General features: G+C 42.7%; 1 protein-coding gene across 3 annotated transcripts in view; it reads right to left on the reverse strand.

Annotated features, from left to right (window-relative positions):
• Nucleotides 1-25277, reverse strand: part of abcc4 (ATP binding cassette subfamily C member 4 (PEL blood group)) — a 566891-nt gene that overhangs the window by 70083 nt on the left and 471531 nt on the right. For 2 of the 3 annotated variants that reach the window (XM_068034379.1, XM_068034377.1), the window contains exons 27-28: nt 16082-16171; nt 4447-4619 (exon numbers count right to left, since the gene is read on the reverse strand). In XM_068034379.1, coding sequence (XP_067890480.1) covers nt 4447-4619; nt 16082-16171 — 263 coding nt within the window. The remainder of the gene's footprint in view (nt 1-4446; nt 4620-16081; nt 16172-25277) is intronic. The other variant, XM_068034378.1, reaches the window with a different exon arrangement.

Below are 25277 nucleotides of genomic sequence, written 5' to 3' on the forward strand. Positions count from 1 at the left end.
AGCTCCCTTTGTAAAATCTTGGCTGGCTTATCTGAATCCACATTTCTGTCCATTGGCCCAGTGTCATCTTCAAATTTAACCACCTTGGGCTATGAATTTAGGACTATATATGTGTGTAATTATATATACACATACACACACACACACATATATATATATATATATTGCTTTCAGGCTGCACAATGTCAAATTTCAACTGAGCAGTTATTCTACTTTTATGTTACATTTCAACTAAGACACTGCGTATACATTGTATAAACAGGCAATTAAACATGAGGTAATTAAGTGCTAAACAAAAACTTTGTCCTTTAGAATTAAAACATGACAGCGCAGTACAGGCCCTTCGGCCCTCGATGTTGCGCCGACCTGTGAAACCATCTGACCTACACTATTCCATTTTCATCCATATGTCTATCCAATGACCACTTAAATGCCCTTAAAGTTGGCGAGTCTACTACTGTTGCAGGCAGGGCGTTCCACGCCCCTACTACTCTCTGAGTAAAGAAACTACCTCTAACATCTGTCCTATATCTATCACCCCTCAACTTAAAGCTATGTCCCCTCGTGTTTGCCATCACCATCCGAGGAAAAAGACTCTCACTATCCACCCTATCTAACCCTCTGATTATCTTATATGTCTCTATTAAGTCACCTCTCCTCCTCCTTCTCTCCAACGAAAACAACCTCAAGTCCCTCAGCCTTTCCTCGTAAGACCTTCCCTCCATACCAGGCAACATCCTAGTAAATCTCCTCTGCACCCTTTCCAAAGCTTCCACATCCTTCCTATAATGCGGTGACCAGAACTGCACGCAATACTCCAGGTGCGGTCTCACCAGAGTTTTGTACAGCTGCAGCATGACCTCGTGGCTCCGAAACTCGATCCCCCTACCAATAAAAGCTAACACACCAGATGCCTTCTTAACAGCCCTATTAACCTGGGTAGCAACTTTCAGGGATTTATGTACCTGGACACCAAGATCTCTCTGTTCATCTACACTACCAAGAATCTTCCCATTAGCCCAGTATTCTGCATTCCTGTTACTCATTCCAAAGTGAATCACCTCACACTTTTCCGCATTAAACTCCATTTGCCATCTCTCAGCCCAGCTCTGCAGCCTATCTATGTCCCTCTGTACCCTACAACATCCTTCGGCACTATCCACAACTCCACCGACCTTCGTGTCATCCGCAAATTTACTAACCCACCCTCTACACCCTCTTCCAGGTCATTTATAAAAATGACAAACAGCAGTGGCCCCAAAACAGATCCTTGCGGTACACCACTAGTAACTAAACTCCAGGATGAACATTTGCCATCAACCACCACCCTCTGTCTGCTTTCAGCTAGCCAATTTCTGATCCAAAGCTCTAAATCACCTTCAACCCCATACGTCCGTATTTTCTGCAATGGCCTACCGTGGGGAACCTTATCAAACGCCTTACTGAAATCCACATCCACCACATCCACTGCTTTACCCTCATCCACCTGTTTGGTCACCTTCTCGAAAAACTCAATAAGGTTTGTGAGGCACGACCTACCCTTCACAAAACCGTGCTGACTATCGCTAATGAACATATTCTTTTCAAGATGATTATAAATCCTGTCTCTTATAACCTTTTCCAACATTTTACCCACAACCGAAGTAAGGCTCACAGGTCTATAATTACCAGGGCTGTCTCTACTCCCCTTCTTGAACAAGGGGACAACATTTGCTATCCTCCAGTCTTCCGGCACTATTCCTGCGACAATGACGACATAAAGATCAAGGACAAAGGCTCTGCAATCTCCTCCCTGGCTTCCCAGAGAATCCTAGGATAAATCCCATCTGGCCCAGGGGACTTATCTATTTTCACACTTTCCGAAATTGCTAACACCTCCTCCTTGTGAACCTCAATCCCATCTAGCCTAGTAGTCTGAATCTCAGTATTCTCTTCGACAACATTTTCTTTCTCTACTGTAAGTACTGATGAAAAATATTCATTTAACGCTTCCCCTATCTCCTCTGATTCCACACACAACTTCCCACTACTATCCTTGATTGGCCCTAACCTATCTCTAGTCATTCTTTTATTCCTGATATACCTATAGAAAGCTTTAGGGTTTTCCTTGTGGCCTTGTGTGACCTTTCTCATCTGCAGGCTTCAATGCTGCATTACATGATCTAATCTGAACTCCCTGATAAGCTTTTAACTTTCATTAAAATAATCAGGCTACCCAATAGATTGCTAATAACGAAAATATTTAACAGAACTGTCATGGGAGTGTTTTTTTCTCTCTGTTTATAAACTAAGGAGGCGGGGGCAGGTCTGTGTACCTTTAAGACTGAAAGTTGTAATTTTTTCTCTGGGGAACAGTGTGTGTGTGAGCTGCAGCTGTTCCCAGGCAACAGCAAGAGAGAGAGGTCACATGCTGTATTGTATCAGGCTGACTGTGTTTAAGACTGGCTAGAACCGTTTGATCTGGCAGACCAGCGAAGCGTGTTCTCCATGAAGGGAGGATTTGTCTCTCCCAGCAGAAAATCTACATTGGCCTAGAGCCTCTGTTTCGCCTAAAGAGGGAATAAAACTCTTGGAAAGGAATCTTTGCATTGTTGGAGGTAGCAAATTCCTTTTTATTTCCAGTCTCTGAGAAGTCTCTGCCTCAGGAGTGACTTTCTGTTGCCTTTTGTGTTTCTGCGAGTTCTGGAATTCTCAGCAAAGTTTCCACTGATAGACTGCTCATTAAAAAATCCAAATAGACCTGTTGCTATACCTCTAGCTGAAAGACCTGTGTGACGCCTGCTGCAGCCGAAGTGCCTTGAATGCCTATCCATTGCAGACTGCTCATCAAACTCACCTGGAGACTTCAAGTGGCATCTGACTATTTGACTCTTGGACACCTCACCGTTCCAGGAACGTAAACCACCAAGACTTCCAATTATTTTATTATTCCTAAGAAACAGCTCTATTTTAAAACATCACTTTTAAAACTGGTTAACCGTTGGTTTTTGAATGTATGTATGTGCGCATGAGGGTTTGGAGGAATAAGAAGTTATAAAGTCATACTTTAGACATAAATTTATCTCAATTGGTTTTAAGATTTAGTTCATTAATAAACAGTTAATTTGTTGTTGTTTAAAGATACCTGGTTTGGTGTGTTTTATTCTGAAAATTAATAAAATGTTTAATTTGGCTAATTTCCAGTAGGTGGGAAACTTTAATAATATGCTGTGACCTGTGGAATAGTGGGGCTGAACTGACAGTGCATTACTCTCGCCTTGGTCATAGCAGAACCATACAGAGTAAATTTTCCCAGTTTTGATTCCTGGCCTGCATTGCATGTGCTGATCTCAATCAGGACGATGGTAGGGATATCAATGTTGACTGCAGCACCTGTGGGCTAGCGAAGAGAATGTAGTTCCTTACTTCGGTTGTTATGCAGTGACCCTTATTAGAAATATCTGTGTGTGCTTATCGGATAGTAATAGTCCTGGTTGTGGCGACTGCTCAGATTCAGTCAAGGTACAGGCATGAATAATTGTTGCTTGGTGCTGAAAACCTTGGGACCAGCGCTCAGCAAAGAATCAATGCCTTCAAGAGATAATGGGAAAAATGTTGCGAATAAACAAACAGATTACACCCTCTCTTTAAAGATCTCTTTGGAAGTCCTACAAAACATTTTGTATGATTTTTATATGGTTTTTCATATAAAACCATAAGCAATGCACAAAGTGTTGTAGTGAGGAACTAATTTACATAGTATCCATTCAAATCCAATGTTTTACTAAAGAAAGCTCATTTGTGATACTCCCAGCTGGAGGAAATTAGTTAAAAGCAATATCAGAATAAATTTCATGGGTCAAGTGGAATTTTCCAATCCCCTACTTTTTCAAATTCCCATGACTTTGTTATGTGAATAAGTTACAATTAATCATCTAATCACTACTGTTCATACTAAGTTATTACGCTTGAGTATTGTTTACACACCTGGGATGTTAGAGGAATTCAAGGAAATATATGTGAAATCCTGATGGACAGTTACTGACTATAAATTTCCACTGTAGTGTTGAATGACACTAGTAGAGTCTTATAGGATTTATTCCAGCATCCACTTTTTAAAAAAAAGGCTGCTAATCCACCCTTAGATACACTGTACTTCTAGACAAGCTTAAATAGTAGAGTTGCAAAGAAGTCGCAGGTGTTTCTGTTCAATGTGTATTGCTTCACGAATGCTAAAATCAAAATATCAATTAGATTAATCCAACTCAAATAACAATACTGCAACTTTTAAATATGTGCCTCTATGTTCTTGGTTGCTGATTATCAAAAAAGTTAAGAGTCATCATAAAGCCTCCTTTGAAAGTATCACTGTCAATACACTCACTCAAAGCAGCATTTGCGTGCTTTTGTAACAACAGTGTATGATCACTTATAGGATATCATTGCACTTGAAGTGCATGTCATTACCGAGGATCCACATTTGCTGTTGCTTCATCGATGATAAGTATTTTACTTTTTCTAAGAACTGCTCTGGCAAGACACACTAGTTGCCTTTGTCCAACGCTGAAATTGGAACCAGCTTCAGCTAATTCTGTCATCATCTTATTTGGCAATTCTTCGACCACCTCCTTTAGCTGCACCTATGAAATGAATCATACAATGTAAAATCATAGAATTTATATCTTACATCAATTTAAAGAAGATCAAAGAATGCCTGCAGTGTAGTTTACTTTTAGCCTTTTCATAACAATCTGAATTTGAAAAGTACTACAATTTTGTTTGCATCTGCTCATTGAAGGTAAGGGTTTCCAGTACTGGTGTAGTAGGATTTGTTTTTTATTTTCATCACATTAAATACCCATAGATTAGTTATTGGAACCATAGGCAATTCAGAGCTCAATTATTTCTTAAATAACCTCTTACTACATAGTAGTAGGGCGGCACAGTGGTTAGCACTGCAGCCTCACAGCTCCAGTGACCCGGGTTCGGTTCTGGGTAATGCCTGTGTGGAGTTTGCAAGTTCTCCCTGTGACTGTGTGGGTTTCCTCCGGGTGCTCCGGTTTCCTCCCACATGCCAAAGACTTGTGGGTTGATAGGTAAATTGCCCCTAGTGTAGGTAGGTGCTAGGAGAATGGTGGGGATGTGAGAGGGAAAATAGGGTTAGTATAAATGGGTGGTTGATGGTTGGCACAAACTTGGTGGGCTGAAGGGCCTGTTTCAGTGCTGTATCTCTCTATGACTACTTAAGAAAAGTCACAATGCACTCCTACGTCAGTAAAAAAAGGACTAAAAATGGGAGCAGCTTTATGCTATGTACTCCAGTTTAGTGAATTGGATTAGAAGTGACTCTAGTACACTTCAACCAATGTTCATGAAATCAAAGGTCTGCACTGTGCCTTTCCTTGAACTTCAGTTGCCACAATGGACAGCAACTTCTGTCTTTGGTGAAAGAGCAAGTACCTAACATCAGACAAGCCATCAGGAATTGACTGGCTGACTTTAATTGAATTTTTGATATCTTGAAGCGTGACAACTGGGGATGGATTTTCTTTCACTATCCCAGCTAAAATAATGCAGCATTAGATGAAAACAAAGTCTGTACAGGATCCCATCCCTACATTTGTTACATGTTGGGCCTTTCCCACTGCTTCCCTGGACCTACTGCTATGGTTTACCTGACAGTTTCAGTAACTGATAGGAACTGGGAAAATTTGGCAAAACGGGGCTATGGCATCATCCGGCTGCAACTTTTAGATCTTAAGTAGGCTTGAATCATAGTTGTTAACATTACGGCGATCAGGAATGCAGTGGCTTGGAGGCAGCATCTCTATTTTTAGGATTTTCATCCCTCGCCCAACTCTATTATGCCCATTGGGGAGGGGAGTGGATTTAAAATTGAGAACCACAATTCTGCATTTCCAGCAGGGAACAAGTGCAGAGAATTGGATTCAAGGTGAGCACAGCCTGGAACTAGGGCTACAACACTGCAGCTCCAATTCCCCAACCTGTGTTCACATTCAATGGCTTCTTGCTAGGAACATTCAATCATCTCTCATACCTATACTGCATGAATACTAAAACAAAATCTCGAGAAGGTCTGTATCAATTCAATACTTACTGTAGTAATTACATTATTAAGTTTAAGTATTGAGATCACTTCAGAGTAAAATATGTAGAGAATAAGGATTTGCTTTACTTGGGAGGATTGCCAGTGGTTAAAATCCCTTTATTTTATCCACCCACACAGAGTTTAAACCAGGTACTAAAGAGAAGAGCGAACAACATAGTACCATGTTCCACTGCCAAATTTAATTTAGTTGGGAAAAAATGTACACTTAGATTAATAATTTAATTTATATCTTTAAAAATCAAATTGGAAGACATTAGCCGTAGAATCATAGAATAGAATCATAGAAAGTTTAAGGCACAGAAAGAGGCCACTTGGCCCATTTTGTCTGTGCTGGCCAAAAAACGATCCACCTATTTTAATCCCACCTTCCAGCATTTGGTCCGTAGCCCTGCAGATTACGGCACTTGAGGTGCATATCCAGACTCCTTTTGAATGAGTTGAGAGTTTCTGCCTCAACTACCCTCTCAGGCAGTGAGTTCCAGACCCCCATCACCCTCTGAGTGAAGAAGTTTTTCCGCATCTCCCCTCTAATTTTTATACCAATCACTTTAATCACTGACCTCTCTGCTAAGGTGAATAGACCCTTCACCTCCACTCTATCCAGGCCCCTCAAAATTTTGTAGATTTTAATCAGATCTTCACTCAGCCTTCTCTGTTCCAAGGAGAACAACCTCAGCCTATCCAATCTTGCCTCACAGCTGCATTTTTCCAGTCCTGGCGACATCCTCGTAAATCTCCTCTGCATCCTCTCTAGTGCAGTTACATCCTTTCCGTAACGAGGTGACCAGAACTGCACTCAAGCCTGACCAATGAGTTATACAATTCCAGCATAACCTCCCTGCTCTTATATTCTTTACCTCGGCTAATAAAGGAAAGGATTCCATATGCCTTCTTAACCACCTTATCAAACTGTCCTGCTACCTTCAGGCATCTGTGGACATTCACTCCAAGGTCCCTTACTTCTTCTACACTTCTCATTAATCCTGTATTCATTTGCCTTATTTGACATCCCCAAATGCATCACCTCACACTTCTCCAGGTTGAATTCCATTTGCCACTTTTCTGCCCATCTGACCAGACCATCAATATCTTCCTGCAGCCTACAGCTATCCCCCTCGCTATCTACCACATGGCCAATCTTTGTGTCATCTGCAAACTTCTTGATCATGCCCCTACATTTATGTCCAAATCATGAATAGACACCACAAAAAGCAGGCGACCCAGTACTGAGCCCTCCAGAACGCCACTGGAAACAGCCCTCAAGTTTCAAAAACACCCTTCAACGATTACCCTTTCCTGCCACTGAGCCAATTTTGTATCCACCTTGCTGCATTTCCCTGGATCCCATGGGATTTTATTTTTTTTAACCTGTCTGCCATGTGGGACCTTGTCAAAAACCTTGCTAAAATTCATGTGGACCACATCAGCTGCACTACCCTCATCTATCTTCCTTGTTACTTTCTCAAAACATTCGATCAAGTTGGTCAGACAAGATCTTCCCTTAACAAATCCATGCTGACTATCCTTGATTAACCTGTGTCTTTCTACGTGACAGTTTATCCTGTCTCTCAGAATAGATTCCAATAATTTGCCCACAGCTGAGGTTAGACTGACTGTCCTGTAATTATTCGGTCTATCCCTTGCTCCCTTTTTAAACAGAGGTACAATGTTAGCCTTCTGTGTGATGTAGCCAGAACATTCTTCAAATAATAAAAAACTAAAATGCTGTTGAGTGTAACTGGTGGCTGCTATTCATACACTGAGCCAAAAAAAAGCCTTTTGTGAGAATGAGCTAAAGGACATGCTGTTCACTTAGACTGAAGCTGTGGTGCAATCATTTTTGAAAAGTCTCTTCCGCACTTTGAATTGAGCCCAAAGTTCAGAAATATTTTGTCTCTTCCTGTAAGAATAAATAAATATGTATACATATAACACATACAGACATGCTTTTGATACTAACAAATTACAGAAGATATCAATGCACTAGTCAGGTGGGCAGAACAGTGGCAAATGGAGTTCAATCTAGAGAAATGTGAGGTAATGCATTTAGGGGAGGCTAAAAAGGTGAGAGAATACACAACAAATGGTGGGGTACTGAGAAGGGTAGAGGAATAGAGGAACCTTGGAGAGCATGTCTACAGATTTCTGAAGGTGGCTGGACAGGTAGATAAGGCAGTTAAGAAAGCATACAGGATATTTGCCTTTATTAGCTGACGTATAGAATATAAGAGCAGGGAGGTTATGCTGGAACTGTACAAAACTTTGGTTAGGCCACAGCTGGAGTACTGCATGCAGTCCTGGTTACTGCACTAGAGGAAAGATGTGATTGTACTAGAGAGAATACGAGGAGATTCCAGGATGCTGCCTGGACTGGAAAATTTTAGTTATGAGGAAAGACTGGATAGGCTAAGGTGTTTTCTTTGGAACAGAGGAGGGTGAGGGGAAACCTAATTGAAGTTTTTTATTCATTTGTGGGATGTTGGCGTTACTGGCTAAGCCAGCATTTGTTGCCCATCCCTAATTGCCCTTGAACTGAGTGGCTTGCTAGGCCATTTCAGAGGGCAGTTAAGAGTCAACCACATGGCTGTGGGTCTGGAGTCACAGGTAGGCCAGACCAGGCAAGGACAGCAGATTTCCTTCCCTAAAGGACATTAGTGAAGCAGATGGGTTTTTACAACAATTAACCATGGTTTCATGGTCACCATTTGACTAGCTTTTAATTCCGGATTTTTATTAATTGAATTCAAATTTCACCATCTTCCATGGTAGGATTCGAACCCATGTCACCAGAGTATTGGCCTGGGCCTCTTGATTACTCATCCAGTGACATTACACCAAGCCACTGCCTCCCCATGCCATCTAAGTGAAGTATATAAAATTATGACGGTTCTGGTTAGAGTGGATAGGAAGGCCCTATTCTATTTGGTTGAGAGATCCATAATCAGGGGTTATAGATTTAGGATAAAAGGCAGAAGGTTTCGAGAGGATTTGAAGGGAAAATTTTTCACCCAGAAGGTGGTAGGGATCTGGAACTCACTGCCTGAAAAGGTGGTAGAGGCAGAAACCCTCATAACATTTAAAAAGTACTTGGATATGCACTTGAAGTGCCATAAACTACAAGGCTACAGACTAAGAGCTGGAAAGTGGGAAGAGGCTGGATGGCTACTTGACGGCTGGCTTGGACCAAATGGCCTCCTGCTATGCTGTAAATTTCTATGAACATTGTCTTTCCCTGCATTAATAAAAGCTAGAATTTATACTCCAATGAGCAGAACACTGAAAGGAATTCTGCTGTGATTGCTGTCAAGCATGGGCATTTACAGCATCAACACTAGTATCATTTTTAAAGCAATACAAAACATAAAATTATTATTATAACAGCATTATTATTATTTCTGAATTTTTATTACGTATACATTTTTTTAAAATAGTGACTGCCGATACGATTAGATGTTCTTTAGACAATACTGGGTGTGGTTGTGACAGAAACTGTGCTCTGCCTATATTTGATAAGATTTTAGATAATCAGGCTAAAACCAAATTAAAAAGAAAATGAAGTGGGTTTTTTCTAAGAAATCCTTTCTTCTATTATTGCATGGTAATTATTTGTCTGACTCACTGCCAAAGAACTCACTTTGTTATGCATGGAGCTGTTACTTGCATTGCCTCCTCGGATGTTGGGCCAGAAGTAGAATGTAATTTCAAATTCATGGCTGGGGGTGCGGGGAGGCTGGGCGGTTAAGGGTCTTTGTTTTTGAAAGTGTGATCATCACCAATATGATATTAAAAGGTCTGCTTTATCATTTAGATATACTTTTAAAACCCAGACTCGCTTTGAGATTCAAGTCTCCAGTTTTATTCTGTTTTTCAATGTGAGGCAGCAATGCTATGAGAATCATCTCCCATGCAATGTTCACAAACTTACCCTCAAGAACTACTGAGAAGAATTGGAAGAATTTCAGAATTCCAAAATGTGCTACAAACAAGGAGCTTTGCAGCAGCCCAATTTAGTAACATATTGGCCGCGATTTTGTGTGGCCCTGAGGCAATGTTGGAGACAAGGGACAAGGAGTATTGCGACGGGCGGTGGTGGGGGCGGAGGGCCCATTGCCAAGTGATCTTCCTAGGGGCAGGATAGGCTGACGACAGCTTTCCCACCCATGGGTCAATTGAGGCCCTTAAGTGGCCTATTAACAGCCACTTAAGGGCTTCTTGCCACTGCCACTGGGATCTTACTAATGGCAGGGGTTGCCTCCGCCATGCAGGAAGGACGCTTTGTAACATGAGGTGCCCTGTTGCAGGTTTAGGGGTGTCCCCTCCTCGTGGACAATCTGTGGCCCACGGAGGACCCCCACCGGGAACCAGTTTAACTCCCGGGACACCCTCCTCCGAGATTACATGACTACCACCCAGCACCCCCTCGCTGGAGCCTTCCAGACTGGCCCCAGCGACCCTGCCTCATCTGCCTCTGGTACAGGGTTCCAGTGCTGGACCTGGGTCTCAGACCTTTGCAGTGGCCACCACTCCCAGTAACGCTGCTGATAATGCCAAGCTGCCAGCTATCTGATCGGCCGGCAGTTCTTGGAAGCAGGATGCCCATCTTTAAAGGGACAGGGATGCCGGCTCTTGAAACTTTGATTGTGGTGGGGGTGGGGGTGGCGGTGGCGGGGGGGGGTGGGGGGGGGGGATGCGAAAAGGCTGAGGCGGGGTTTTGGCCCAGTGCTTGGAGCCCTGGCTCCAGGGGAGGCAGTGGCGTAGTGGTATTATCACTCGACTAGTAACCCAGAGACTCAGGGTATTGGTCTGGGGACATGGATTCAAATCCCACCATGGAATTTGAATTTGAATTCAATTAATGAAAAAATATGGAATTAAAAAGCTCGTCTAATGATGGGTATGAAGCCATTGTCAATTGTTGTAAAAACCCATCTGGTTCACTAATGTCCTTCAGGGAAGGAAACCTGCTGTCCTTACCCAGTCTGCCATACATGTGACTCCAGACCCACAGCAATGTGGTTGACTCTTATATGGCTCTGAAATGACCTAGCAAGCCACTTAGCTGTATCAAACTGCTACGAAGTCAATAGGAATGAAAGTGGATGAACCACCAGGCATTGAGCTAGGCACCGGAAATGACAACGGCAAACCCAGCCCTGTCGATCTTGCAAAGTCCTCCTTACTAACATCTGGGGGTTTGTGCCGAAGTTGGGAGAGCTGTCCCACAGACTAGTCAAGCAGCAGCCTGACATAGTCATAATTACCAAATCATACGTGACATATAATGTCCCAGACACAGCCATCATCATCCCCAGGTGTGTCCTGCCCCACCGGCAGGACAAACCTGCAAGGTGGCAGCACGATTGTATACAATCGGGAGGGAGTTGCCATGGGAGCCCTCAACATTGACTCCAAGCCCCATGAAGTCTCATGACATCAGGCCAAACATGGACAAGGAGACAGCCTGCTGATTAACATCTACTGCCCCCCTCAGCTGATGAATCAGTACTCCTCCATGTTGAACACCACTTGGAGGAAGCACCGAGGGTAGCAAGGGCGCACTTTAGGTGGGGGACTTCAATATCCATCACCAAGACTGGCTTGGTAGCACCACTACTGACCCAACTGGCCGAGTCCTAAAGGACATAGCTGCTAGACAGGGTCTGCGGCAGGTACTAAGGGAACCAACAAGAGGGAAAAATATACTTGACCTCGTCCTCATTGATCTGCCTGCTACAGATGCAGCTGTCCATGACAGTATTGGTAGAAGTGACCACAGCACAGTCCTTGTGGAGATGAAGTCCCATCTTCACATTGAGGATACCCTCCATCGTGTTGTGTGGCACTATCACTGTGCTAAATGGGATAGATTTCAAACAGATCTAGCAATGCAAAACTGGGCATCCATGATGCGCTGTGGGCCATCAACAGCAGAATTGTACTCAACCACAATCTGTAACCTCATGACCCAGCATATCCCCCACTCTACCATTACCATCAAGCCGGGGGACCAACCCCAGTTCAATGAAGAGTGCAGGAGGGCCTGCCAGGAGCAGCACCAGGCATACCTCAAAATGAGGTGTCAACCTGGTGAAGCTACAACTCAGGACTTCGAGCGTGCCATACTGCGTAAGCAGCATGCGATAGACAGAGCTAAGCGATCCCATAGCCAACGGATCAGATCTATGCTCTACAGTTCTGCCACATCCAGTCAGACATGGTGGTGGACAATTAAACAACTAACTGGAGGAGATGGCTCCACAAATATTCCCATCCACAATATAAAAGCAAAATACTGCGGATACTCGAAATCTGAAATAAAAACAAGAAATGCTGGAACCACTCAGCAGGTCTGACTGCATCTGTGAAAAGAGAAGCAGAGTTAACGTTTCGGGTCAGTGACCCTTCTTCGGAACTGACAAATATTAGAAAAGTCACAGGTTATAAGCAAGTGAGGTGGGGGTGGGGCAAGAGATAACAAAGGAGGTGTAGATTGGACCAGGCCACATAGCTGACCAAAATGTCACGGAGCAAAGGCAAACAATATGTTAATGATGTGTTGAAAGACAAAGCATTAGTACAGATTAGGTATTAATGCACTGAATATTGAACAGCAGCAAGTGCAAACCTGAAAAACAATATTCTGATGCTGATGCTGATGATTGCACAATGTTCAGCACCATTCGCGACTCCTCAAATACTGAGGCAGCCCGTGTAAAAATGCAGCAAGATCAGGACAATATCCAGGCTTGGGCTGATAAATGGCAAGTAACATTCGCACCACACAAGTGCCAGGCAATGACCATATCCAACAAGAGAGAATCTTACCATCTCCTCTTGACATTCAGTGGCATTACAATTGCTGAATCCCCCACTATCAACATCCTGGGGATTACCATTGACCAGAAACTGAACTGAAGTAGCCATAGTGTACCATGGCTACAAGAGCAGGTCAGAGGCTAGGAATCCTGCAGTGAGTAACTCACCTCCTGACTCCCCAAAGCCTGTCCACCATCAACAAGGCCCAAGTCAGGAGTGTGACGGAATACTCTTCACTTGCCTCGATGGATGCAGCTCCAACACTCAAGAAGCTCAACACCATCTAGGACAAAGCAGCCCGCTTGATTGGCACCCCATCTACAAACAGTCACTCCCTCCACACCGACACACAGTGGCAGCAACGTGTAACATCTAAAAGATGCACTGCAGCGACACACCAAAGCTCGTTAGACAAACTCGCGACCTATACCACCTAGAAAGACAAGGACATGGGAATATCACCATATGCAAGTTCATAGAAACATAGAAAATAGGAGCAGGAGTCGGTCATTCAGCCCTTCGGGCCTGCTCCGCCTTTCAAAAAAGATCATGGCTGATCGTCTAATTCAGTACACCTGTAAAGCATAAACAGGATCGGGCAAAGTCAGCATGGGTTTACGAAAGGGAAATCATGCTTAACAAATCTACTGGAGTTTTTTGAGGATGTAACTGGTAGAATAGATAAGGGAGAACCAGTGGATGTGGTGTATTTGGATTTTCAGAAAGCTTTTGATAAGGTCCCACATAAGAGGTCAGTGTGCAAAATTAAAGCACAAGGGATTGGGGGTAATATAATGGATTGAAAATTGGTGGACAGACCCGAAAGAGAGAGCAGGAATAAACTGGTCTTTTTCTGGGTGGCAGGCAGTGACTAGTGGGGTACCGCAGGGATCAGTGCTTGGGCCCCAGCTATTCACAATATATATTAATGACTTGGGTGAGGGAACTAAATGTAACATTTCCAAATTTGCAGACGAGACATAACTGGGGGGGGGGGGGGGAAAGTGAGCTGAGAGGAGGATGCAAAGAGGCTCCAATGTGGTTGATGATCGGCACAGACTTGGTGGGCTGAAGGGCCTGTTTCAGTGCTGTATCTCTAAAACAAATAAAACAAAACAATGTGATTTGGACAAGTTGTGTGAGTGGGCAAATGCATGGCAGATGCAGTATAACATGGATAAATGTGAGGTTATCCATTTTGGTTGTAAAAACAGAAAGGCAGATTATCTGAATGGTGATAGATTGAGAAAGGGGGAGGTGCAATGAGACCTGGGTGTTCTTGTACACCAGTTGCGGAAAGCAAGCATTCAGGTGCAGCAAGCAATTAGGAAGGCGAATGGTATGTTGGCCTTCATTGCAAGAGGATATGAGTACAAGAGCAAGGATGTCTTACTGCAGTTATACAGGGCCTTGGTGAGACCACATCTGGAGTATGGTGTGCAGTTTTGGTCTCCTTATCGGAGGATGGGTGTTCTTGCCATGGAGGGAGTGCAAAGAAGATTTACTAGGCTGATTCCTGGGATGGCAGGGTTGATGTATGAGGAGAGATTGGGTTGACTAGGCCTATATTCACTAGAGTTTAGAAGAATGAGAGGGGTATTTTTTGGCCGGAGAAATGCCTGTCTGTTCCCCTTACGATTGAATCCCCTATCACTATAGCCCTGCCACTCTTCTTCTTCCCCTCCTGTGCAGCAGAGCCACCCTTGGTGCCATGAACTTGGCTCTTGCTGCTTTCTCCTAAGCCATCTCCCCCAACAATATCCAAAGCAGTATATATGTTAGAGAGGGGGATGGCCACAGGGGACTCCTGCACTACCTGCCTTCCTCTACTCTGCCTGGTGATCTCCCATTCCCTTTCTGCCTTTTCAGCATTTGCCTGCGGTGTGACCAAGTGTGCTATCCACGATGCTCTCAGCATCGTGGATGCTCCACAGTGAATCCACCCGCAGCTCCAGCTCCGTAATGCGGGTAGCCAGTAGCTGCAGATGGATACACTTGCTGCTTGAGGAGCATATCACGGGTGTGAGTTTGCCTGCCATGACTTACCCTTAGATTACTTAGTTACTCCCCTTAATGAAAAAATACTAATTACACTAGGGGCCTTGTTCGACTGCAAACACTACCCACTACAATCTAAAGTTCTTAATAAATTACACTAATTAAAAAAAACACACTTATCACTTATATGGTAAGTTTGGAAGTTTTTTTTAAAAAACAGAACTTCCCTTTTTTTTAAAGCTATTTACAGGCACTAACAGCTGTTACTTACCCACCAATCAGCTTGCAGCTTTCCTGTGATGTCACTGTTGATGTTTTTTCCTTCCTTTTTCAAAACTCTCAAACTCAGCGCTTGGACTCTGCTCCGCTCCAGGAAGGAGTTACCCTCCAAGCCTCACACCATCCTGACCTGGAAGTATACTATCCTTCCTTCACTGTCAGTGGGTCAGAATCCTGGGACGCAGTGTGGGTATACCTACCCCATATGGACTGCAGCAGTTCAAGAAGGCAGCTCACCACCACAATCTCAAGGGCAGTTAGGGATGGGCAATAAATGCTGGCCTAGCCAGTGATGCCCACATCCCAGGAATGAATAAAAAAAAGCACAAAATCCAGCCCATTTTGTCTTTCTACTTTTATACATTATTGCTTGTCAATGTAATCAAGTATTCCTGTGTTATCATATTATTTTTTGCCTTTGTAAGTGTCAGACAGAGAGGAAGAAAGAGAGAGAGAGAGAGAGAGAGAACCAGATGCGATGATGGGTTGGAAGGGACATACGCAGGAGGAGCGGTCGCGGTAGTTTGAATGTGGAGTGAGGAGGAGCAAAAAATGTTGAAAACTTACCTTCGTGGTGGTATCCTGCAACAGCCCCTTCAGGACCGCTTGTTAAGCCACATGTAGTCCTGGTTTTCCTGAATGCAGTTGGTACTGACCTCTGGCTCATAATGAATGTACACTTCCTGCCTGCCATATTGGAAGCTTATGTGTAGCATCCAAAAAACAGCCAACTTTCTAGCTTTCTCCACAAAAAATACTGGCAACATATTTGATAACTTGCATACTACAAACATTTGGGAGCCAAGTTCAAAGTAAAATATAGGTGACAAACCCCTACTGTCTGTAAAGTGTATTATGGTTTTCCAATCCAGCTCCTACCTCTTCCAAAGCATTCCACAGTGCTTCATCAGTGTGTTCATCAAAGGGATCCAGGTTCTTCCTCATGGTATCAGTAAATAAAACAGGATCCTGATAGCAAAGAAAAGTAACTGTTTGTATTTTTGTATTTTCTACTTACAATTGATATTAGTTGCATAAGATTTTCACATTGTGCTTTCATCTCTTGGACTTAGGGTTGAATATACTCAAGTTTAATGGAATAAAAAGGTATCTTCTGTGCTCACTTTAAGGTTCTCAAGTAAAATGAATTTGAAATATTAAATTTTTTGTGGACAACAGTTCCAGAACAGTGCTACCGATTTTGTATTAAATCTAAATGAAAGGTTAACACCACAGCCTCACAGCTCCAGCGATCCAGGTTCAGTTCTGGGTACCGCCTGTGCGGAGTTTGCAAGATCTCTCTATAACCGCGTGGGTTTCCGCCGGGTGCTCCGGTTTCCTCCCACAGCCAAAGACCTGCAGGTTGATAGGTAAATTGGCCATTGTAAATTGCCCCTAGTGTAGGTGGATGGTAGGAGAATGGTGAGGATGTTGTAGGGAATATGGGATTAATGTAGGATTAGTATAAATGGGTGGTTGTTGGTCGGCACAGACTCGGTGGGCCGAAGGGCCTGTTTCAGTGCTGTATCTCTCTATGACTCTATGTTACAAGAATGAATGGTGTCATCAACCTGAAACTTTAACTGTTTCTCTCTCTGCAGATGCAACCTAATCTGCTGAGCGTTCCTAGCATTTTCTATTTTCATTACAATAGTCAGTGCCCTTTTGAGAATTTAAGGCACGTCATTACACCAGCACAGAAGAAACTTTACCTTTAGCCATGACTCACCAATTTCAGATGAATGTCAAAAGTTTTGTTTCATATTTAGCCTCTTATTGACCCTTCAAACGTGAAACTGCTGTTTGTTGTTTTATGCTAACACAACCTGATACGACTACATAGTCTGGTCAATGTGTAACTACCTGATTCAATTTTGAACGAAAATATAGAGATATTTTAAACACGCACAAATTAGGATGGCCATTACGTAACAAAACGTAACAAATTCTTTCATTTTGATGAACAATGCACATGGTAATAAAAAACTGATGTCGACATGGATGTTGAATTGCTTGAAAACTGACCATTCCAACATGCTAACAAATCTGTTCTACAGATTGCTCAAAGTTGTCTTTGTCAAGAAATTAAATATTGGCCATAAGAAAAGAAATACTGCATTTTAAAAGCACCATAACCTTTGTATACTGAAGTGAAATGAACTAATGTTCATGCAATAAACAAGACAGGTCATAAACATGAGCATTACTTTCCATTGTGGGATTTGTTAGTTTATTGTAATTACTTTGTATTGCACTCCAATATAATATCAAAAATTCCTTCACCATCTTCTCAAAAGCAGCTTCAGTGTACATGCCATTGACATTGGAGTAATACCAGATAAGTATGTCATGCTATTTGAATTAGATAAGGGTAGTTAAAAGATAAAATAAAAGTTACTGTCTTGAAGCCACACATTGATGCTATTTTTAGGACCACTACAATAATTACAAGAAATCTGTTAACTATTTGTGCATTGACAATACAATAAAATAGAGTCATAGTCATAGAGAGATACAGCACTGAAACAGGCCCTTCGGCCCACCGTGTCTGTGCCGACCATCAACCACCCATTTAACTGGACATTTAACCCATATTACTGTTACTTTCTGTACCATTTCAAGTCATTTAAAACTCTGGTGTTAGTTCTGCAGAGAGTTTAAGGGGCATAAGTTCATTTGTTGATTAACTTTAAAGCAAAAGTTGTGAGTAAGGAATCATGTTCCTCGGTTCATATTGTTTTCTTTAAATTAGTAAATGGAGGAAAATATTGCTCCAGGATCTGTGCATAAATCAGCAGCAGATAGTTTCCTTCCTGACCTGACTTGTGGTGCAAATGTGGAAGTGGGGACTCTGTGCCTATCTCGCTGACCTGTCACTGACAATATTTTCAGGTTCAGCCTTAGGTAGATAATGCGGAGAGTGTTAAGTTTGAAAGTGACACATTTCAATCACAAAAAAGAACCTTAAACTTAAACAAAGCCAATTACGAAGGTGAGGGGAGAACTAGCTAAGGTTAATTGGTAAGTAGACTGGAAGGCACGGCGGAAAATGAACAGTGGGAAACATTTAAAAAAACAATTCAAAGGGCTAAACAAAAGTACATTCCGTTCGAAAACAAAAACCTGTCCAGAAAGACCCATCCGTGGCTCACTCAGGAAGTTAAGGAGAGTACTAAACTAAAAGAAGAGGCTTGCAATGTTGCAAAAAATAGTTGCAAGTCTACGGATTGGGATTGTTTTAGAAACCAGCAAAGGGCCACCAAAAAGTTGATTAAAAAGGGAAAAAATAGAATGAGAGTAAACTAGCCAGCAATATAAAACCACATTTAAGAGCTTTTATAAGTAGATAAAAAGGAAGAAAGTAACTAAAGTAGACATTGGTCCCTTAGAGGCAGAGACAGGAGAAATCATCATGGGGAATGAGAAAATGGCAGAGGCGTTGAACAAATATTTTGTGTCTGTCTTCACAGTCGAAGACACAAGTTCCATACCAGAAATAGGAAGTAACCCAGGGGCTAAAAAGAGTGAGGAAATTAGGATATTGATATCAGTCAAGAAAAACTATTGGAGAAACTTGAGGGACTAAAATCTGACAAGTTCCTGGGACCCGATGGCCGACATCCTAGGATTCTAAAAGAGATAGCTGCAGAGATAGTGGATGCACTGGCTATGATTTTCCAGAATTCCTTAGATTCAGGAATGGTCCTGTCAGATTGGAAGTTGGCAAATGTTACGCTGCTTTTCAAGAAAGGAGGTAGAGAGAAAACAGGGAAGTACAGGCCAGTTAACCTAACATCAGTCATTGGGAAGATGCTGGAAACTATTATTAAAAAAGTCTTAACATTGTACTTGGAGAAGCATAGTATGATTAGAACAAATCAGCATGTTTTTACTAAACAGAGATCCTGTAACTAGCAGGGTAGATAAAGGGGAAGTGGCAGATGTAGTATACCTGGATTTTCAAAAGGCATTCAATAAGATCCCACATAAAAGATTAATAGGCAAGATGAGGGCTCATGGTGTTGGGGGTAATATATTAGCTTGGATAGAGGACTGGTTAACAGACAGGAAGAAGAGAGCGGGCATAAATGGGGCATTTTTAAGTTGATAGGCAGTGAATAGTGGTGTGCCGCAAGGATCAGTGCTGGGGCCTCAGCTATTTACACTCTATATTAATGACTTGGATGAAGAGACAGAGAGTAATGTATCTAAGTTTGCTGATGATACAAAGCTCGGTGGAAAGGTAAGCCTTGGGGAGGATGTAGAAAGGCTGCAAAGAGATATCGACAGGTTAAGTGAGTGGGCAACAAGATGGCAAATGGAGTATAATGTAGGGAAGTGTGAAGTTGTTCACCTTGGTCGTAAAGATAGAAAAGCAGAATATTTTTTTAAAAGGTGTGAAACTGGTAAGTGTTGATGTTCACAGAGACTTGGGGGTACTTGTACAAAGAACGCACAAAGTTAACATGCAGGTGCAGCAGGCTGTTAGGAAGACAAATGGCATGTTTGCCTTTTTTGCAAGGGGATTGGAGTACAGGAATAAAGAAATCTTACTAAAATTGTACAGGGCTTTGGTGAGACTGCACCTGGATTACTGTGTGCAGTTTTTGTCTCCACATTTAAGAAAGGATATACTTACACTGAAGGCAGTGCAGCGAAGATTTACTAAATTGGTCCCTGGGATGAGGGGGTTGTCCTATGATGAGAGACTGAAATTGGGCCTATATTCTCTGGAGTTTAGAAGAATGAGAGGTGATCTAATTGAGACATACAAGATTCTGAAAGGGCTTGATAGGGTAGAAGCTGAGATTGTTCCCACTGGTCAGGGAAGCTAGAACACAGGGGACACAGTCTCAGGATAAGGGGTCAATCATTCAGGACTGAGATGAGGAGAAATTACTTCACTCAAAGGGTTGTGAATCTTTGGAATTCTCTAACCCAGAGGGTTGTGGATGCTCCATCATTGAATACATATAAGGCTGGGAAAGATAGATTTTTGGTCTCACAGGAAATCAAGGGATATGGTGAGCGGGCAGGAAAGTCGAATTGAAGCTCAAGATCAGCCATGATCGTATTGAATGGTGGAGCAGGCTCGATGTGCCATATGGTCTACTTCTGCTCCTATTTCTTGTGTTCATGTGTTCTTGGGACAGGGATTGGGGGCCCAGTAGGATTCTCACCTGCACTTGGGAGATTATCACTGAATAGAGGGCTTCTGCTGCTGTCGGAAATAGCAACCTGTATAAAGAATTGGACAGCCTCACATTAATTACAAAGTCTGCAGACTCAAATGGGTTGGGAAATTCTGCTGATATTAAACTGTCAATTCACTACTAATATTGACACATTTGATTTGTCATATTCCTGTGATCCTACGATCACTACTACATCTCCCAGTATGAACAAAGAACAAAGAAAATTACAGCACAGGAACAGGCCCTTCGGCCCTCCAAGCCTGCGCCGATCCAGATCCTCGATCTAAACATGTCGCCTATTTTCTAAGGGTCTGTATCTCTTTGCTTCCTGCCCATTCATGTATATGTCTAGATACATTTTAAAAGACGCTATCGTGCCCGCGTCTACCACCTCCGCTGGCAACGCGTTCCAGGCACCCACCACCCTCTGCGTAAAGAACTTTCCACGCATATCCCCCCTAAACTTTTCCCCTCTCACTTTGAACTCGTGACCCCTAGTAATTGAATCCCCCACTCTGGGAAAAAGCTTCTTGCTATCCACCCTGTCTATACCTCTCATGATTTTGTACACCTCAATCAGGTCCCCCCTCAACCTCCGTCTTTCTAATGACAATAATCCTAATCAGCGCATCACTTTAAATGACAGGGAACACCCAATGTCTGGTCATGTGATTGGCTCAGGAAGGTTTTATTTTCATAATCATTTTCATTTTCAGGTCCCCTCTCAACCTCTCTTCATAGCTAGCGCCCTCCATACCAGGCAACATCCTGGTGAACCTCCTCTGCACCCTCTCCAAAGCATCTACATCCTTTTGGTAATGTGGCGACCAGAACTGCACGCAGTATTCCAAATGTGGCCGAACCAAAGTCTTATACAACTGTAACATGACCTGCCAACCCTTGTACTCAATACCCCGTCCGATGAAGGAAAGCATGCCGTATGCCTTCTTGACCACTCTATTGACCTGCGTTGCCACCTTCAGGGAACAATGGACCTGAACACCCAAATCTCTCTGGACATCAATTTTCCCCAGGACTTTTCCATTTACTGTATAGTTCACTCTTGAATTGGATATTCCAAAATGCATCACCTCGCATTTGCCCTGATTGAACTCCATCTGCCATTTCTCTGCCCAACTCTCCAATCTATCTATATTCTGCTGTATTCTCTGACAGTCCCCTTCACTATCTGCTACTCCACCAATCTTAGTGTCATCTGCAAACTTGCTAATCAGACCACCTATACTTTCCTCCAAATCATTTATGGATATCACAAACAACAGTGGTCCCAGCATGGATCCCTGTGGAACACCACTGGTCACACGTCTCCATTTTGAGAAACTCCCTTCCGCTGCTACTCTCTGTCTCCTGTTGCCCAGCCAGTTCTTTATCCATCTAGCTAGTACACCCTGGACCCCATGCGACTTCACTTTCTCCATCAGCCTACCATGGGGAACCTTATCAAACGCCTTACTGAAGTCCATGTATATGACATCTACAGCCCTTCCCTCATCAATCAACTTTGTCACTTCCTCAAAGAATTCTATTAAGTTGGTAAGACATGAGTATGCATAAGTAGTGTCCAGCATTGCTGAGGCAATGATTATATAACCCTGTCATTATTCTCACATTTAATATCACCCACTTGTATTTATATCTGATGGAAGTGACACTGGAAATCGCACTGGGGAACAGAAACGGACAGGGATTCAGCATTAGCAGATCCCCACCTCATACTGTATCCCTGATTGTCCCAGCAGGAAAAATGGAGAAATCCGTGCCTAACAACTGGTAGGGTATGATTTAAAATGTGTGTCTAAAATAGCTATATACAGAGAACAATTACGTTCTCAGAACATGGTAGTTGATTACACCTTAAACATGAACCTGGAAAAGCCAAGGGAGTTAACATTATTCCTCCCACCATCAAATGTTACATCCAACTGCAGGGCAAACTATATTTTCCATCATTACCAAATATTGCTTAGTTCTGGATATTAATTCTTCTGACATTCATAGAAGCATAGAAACTTACAGCACAGAAGGACGTCATGTGATCCGTCTAGCCTGTTCTGACTCTCTGAAAGAGCTGTCATGCTTAGTCTCACATCCCGCTTTTCTGGATAACCCTGTAAGCTCCTCATCCTCAAGTTTCCATTAACAAATAGTACTAGGACTAGGGGACACAGATTGAAAGTTTTGGGCAAAAGATGCAGGGGGAATATGAGGAAGCCCTTTTTTACGCAGCAGGTGGCAATGACCTGGAACTTGCTGCTCACAAAGCTGGTGGAAGTAGAGAGGATCAATGACTTCAAGAAGAAGTTGGATGGCCACCTGAGAGAAATAGACTTGCAGGGCTACGGATATCGACCCGGGGAGTGGGACTGACGGTATAACTTTGTGGAGAGCCGGCATGGGCTCGGTGGGCCTCCTTCTGTGCCATAAATGACTCTATGACTAAGTACCTGTCCACTCCCTTTTAAATATTTATGGAATTAGCTTCCACCACCTTTTCAGAGTGTTTCAGATCTCAATGAAAAAAATTCGCCTCATCTCTCCTCTAGATCTTTTGCCAATGGTTTTAAATCTAAGACTCTGGTTATAGCTAGAGGGACTAGCTTTTCTCTATCTATTCCATCAAAACCTCTCATTATCTTGAAACCTTTGTTCCAAGAAAAACAGTCCTAACTTTTCTATCCTCTTTTCATAACTGAAGTTCCTCATTCCTGGTAACACCTTAGTAAACCTCGTCTGCACCCTTTCTAAGGCCTTTACATCTTTTTCTGAAGTGTGGTACCCAGAATTGTCCACAATACTTCAGTCGAGGCCTAACTAGTGATTCAGAAAGTTCTAACATTATCTCTTTGCTTTTCTATTCTATGCCTCCATTTATAACTCCAAGTAACCAAAATGCTTTTTATCTACCTTATCAACATGCCCTGCCATCTTTAAGGATTAGTATATATGAACACCCTGTTCATCTACACTTTCCAAAAAGTGCCATTTATAGCGTTTATTATACAGTATATTAGTTCTTCCAAAGTGCACCAGTTCATAGTTTTTTTTTTGATTTTGATTTAGAGATACAGCACTGAAACAGGCCCTTCGGCCCACCGAGTCTGTGCCGACCATTAACCACCCTACTAATCCTACACGAATCCCATATTCCTACCACATCCTCACCTGTATTCCCCTACCACCTACCTCTACTAGGGGCAATTTATAATGGCCAATTTACCTATCAAACTGCAAGTCTTTTGGCTGTGGGAGGAAACCGGAGCACCCGGAGGAAACCCACGCAGACACAGGGAGAACTTGCAAACTCCACACAGGCAGTACCCAGAATTGAACCTGGGTCGCTGGAGCTGTGAGGCTGCGGTGCTAACCACTGCGCCACTGTGCCGCTCTGCATTGAACTCCATCTGCCTTGTTTCTGCCCATTCTGTCTTGAGTTACCAAGTTTCATTTCATCTGAAAACATCATAATGCTTCTTCTTACACCTGAGTTTAGGTCATTTATAAAAAATGAAGAGTAATGGACCCAAAACTGATTCTTGGGGAACATCACGGCAACCCCCTCCCAGCCTAAAAAATATCCATTGGACTTAAAACTGTCTCTCGTGGCACATCACAGCAAACCACCTTCCAGTCTGAAAAACATCCATGTACCACCAACCTCTGCTTCCTGTCACTGAGCCAATTACATATTCATACCACCACTTTCCCTTAATTCCATCTTCTTAATAAACCTCCTGTGTGGCACTTCGGTGAATGCCTTCTGAAAATCCATCTACTCCGCTACCTTCTCTGTTACCTCATCAAAGAATGCAATCAAGTTAGTCAGATTTGTCTGAATGCCGGCTCACCTTGATTAACCCATGTCTTTCCAAATGTAAGTTTATTTTGTCCCTGATAAAGGTTTTCAATTACTTCCCACCACTGACGTTAGGCTGACTGGCCTATAGTTTCCGGCTTTAACCCTTTCCCCTTTCTGAAATAGCGTTTTAATATTAGCAACGCTCCTGTCCTCCAGCACTACTCCTGTATCCAATGACGCTTGAAAGACTATGTCCAATTTCAACCTTTTTGTTCAACAACCTAAGGATGCATTTCTTCCAGAGCAGGTGACTTACTGTCTTTCAGTAATGTTTCTTCTTAGTAAGTATGCTCTACCTATTACTATCCTGTACAGGACTCATTAAAAACTAGTGGAAAAGTACAAGAAAAATAATTAAGGCTAATAGAATGCCAGCCTTCAACTTAAACAGTCTGGAATACAAAAAGGGGTGAAAGTTATGCTAGTTGCAGTCTAGTTAGGCCAGATGGTTAACGCATGCTGCTAATAACCTGCAGGCCACAGGTTCAATACCCATAGTGGCCAACTCTGCTACTTTGACTTAATGGTAAGCATTACATTTCCCGATTGAAGTTCTAACTCTGTCTAACCAACTTTCTTGGACAGGTTAAGGTGTGTGCTCCAAATAAGCGCTTTTGTTTACACAAACACATAGAGCATAAGGAACAAATTGAATGAACTGCAGATGCAAATTCAATTTGGAGGGCATGATAGTCATTACTGAGATATACCTGCAAGATGGTCAGGACTGGGAACTAAATGCACCAGGTTATAAAGTCTACAGGAAAACGGTAGAGGGGGAGAAGTAGCCCTAGTGATTAAAGAAGAAATCCCTTCAATGATGGGAGAGGTTATAACGAGAGGTAAGCAGGTAGTGGAGACTTTAGTGATAGAATTAAGAAATAGAAAAGAATTTTAGACTGTAGTGGGACTTGTGTATAGGCCCCCTGGTAGCAGTTGTAAAGTGGTTATGTTTCATATAGAATGGGATAAAGCAGACTAATACATGTAAGAAAAGTAGCAA

Source organism: Heterodontus francisci, chromosome 6 (assembly GCF_036365525.1).
Source record: "Heterodontus francisci isolate sHetFra1 chromosome 6, sHetFra1.hap1, whole genome shotgun sequence".
Classification (NCBI taxonomy): domain Eukaryota; kingdom Metazoa; phylum Chordata; class Chondrichthyes; order Heterodontiformes; family Heterodontidae; genus Heterodontus; species Heterodontus francisci.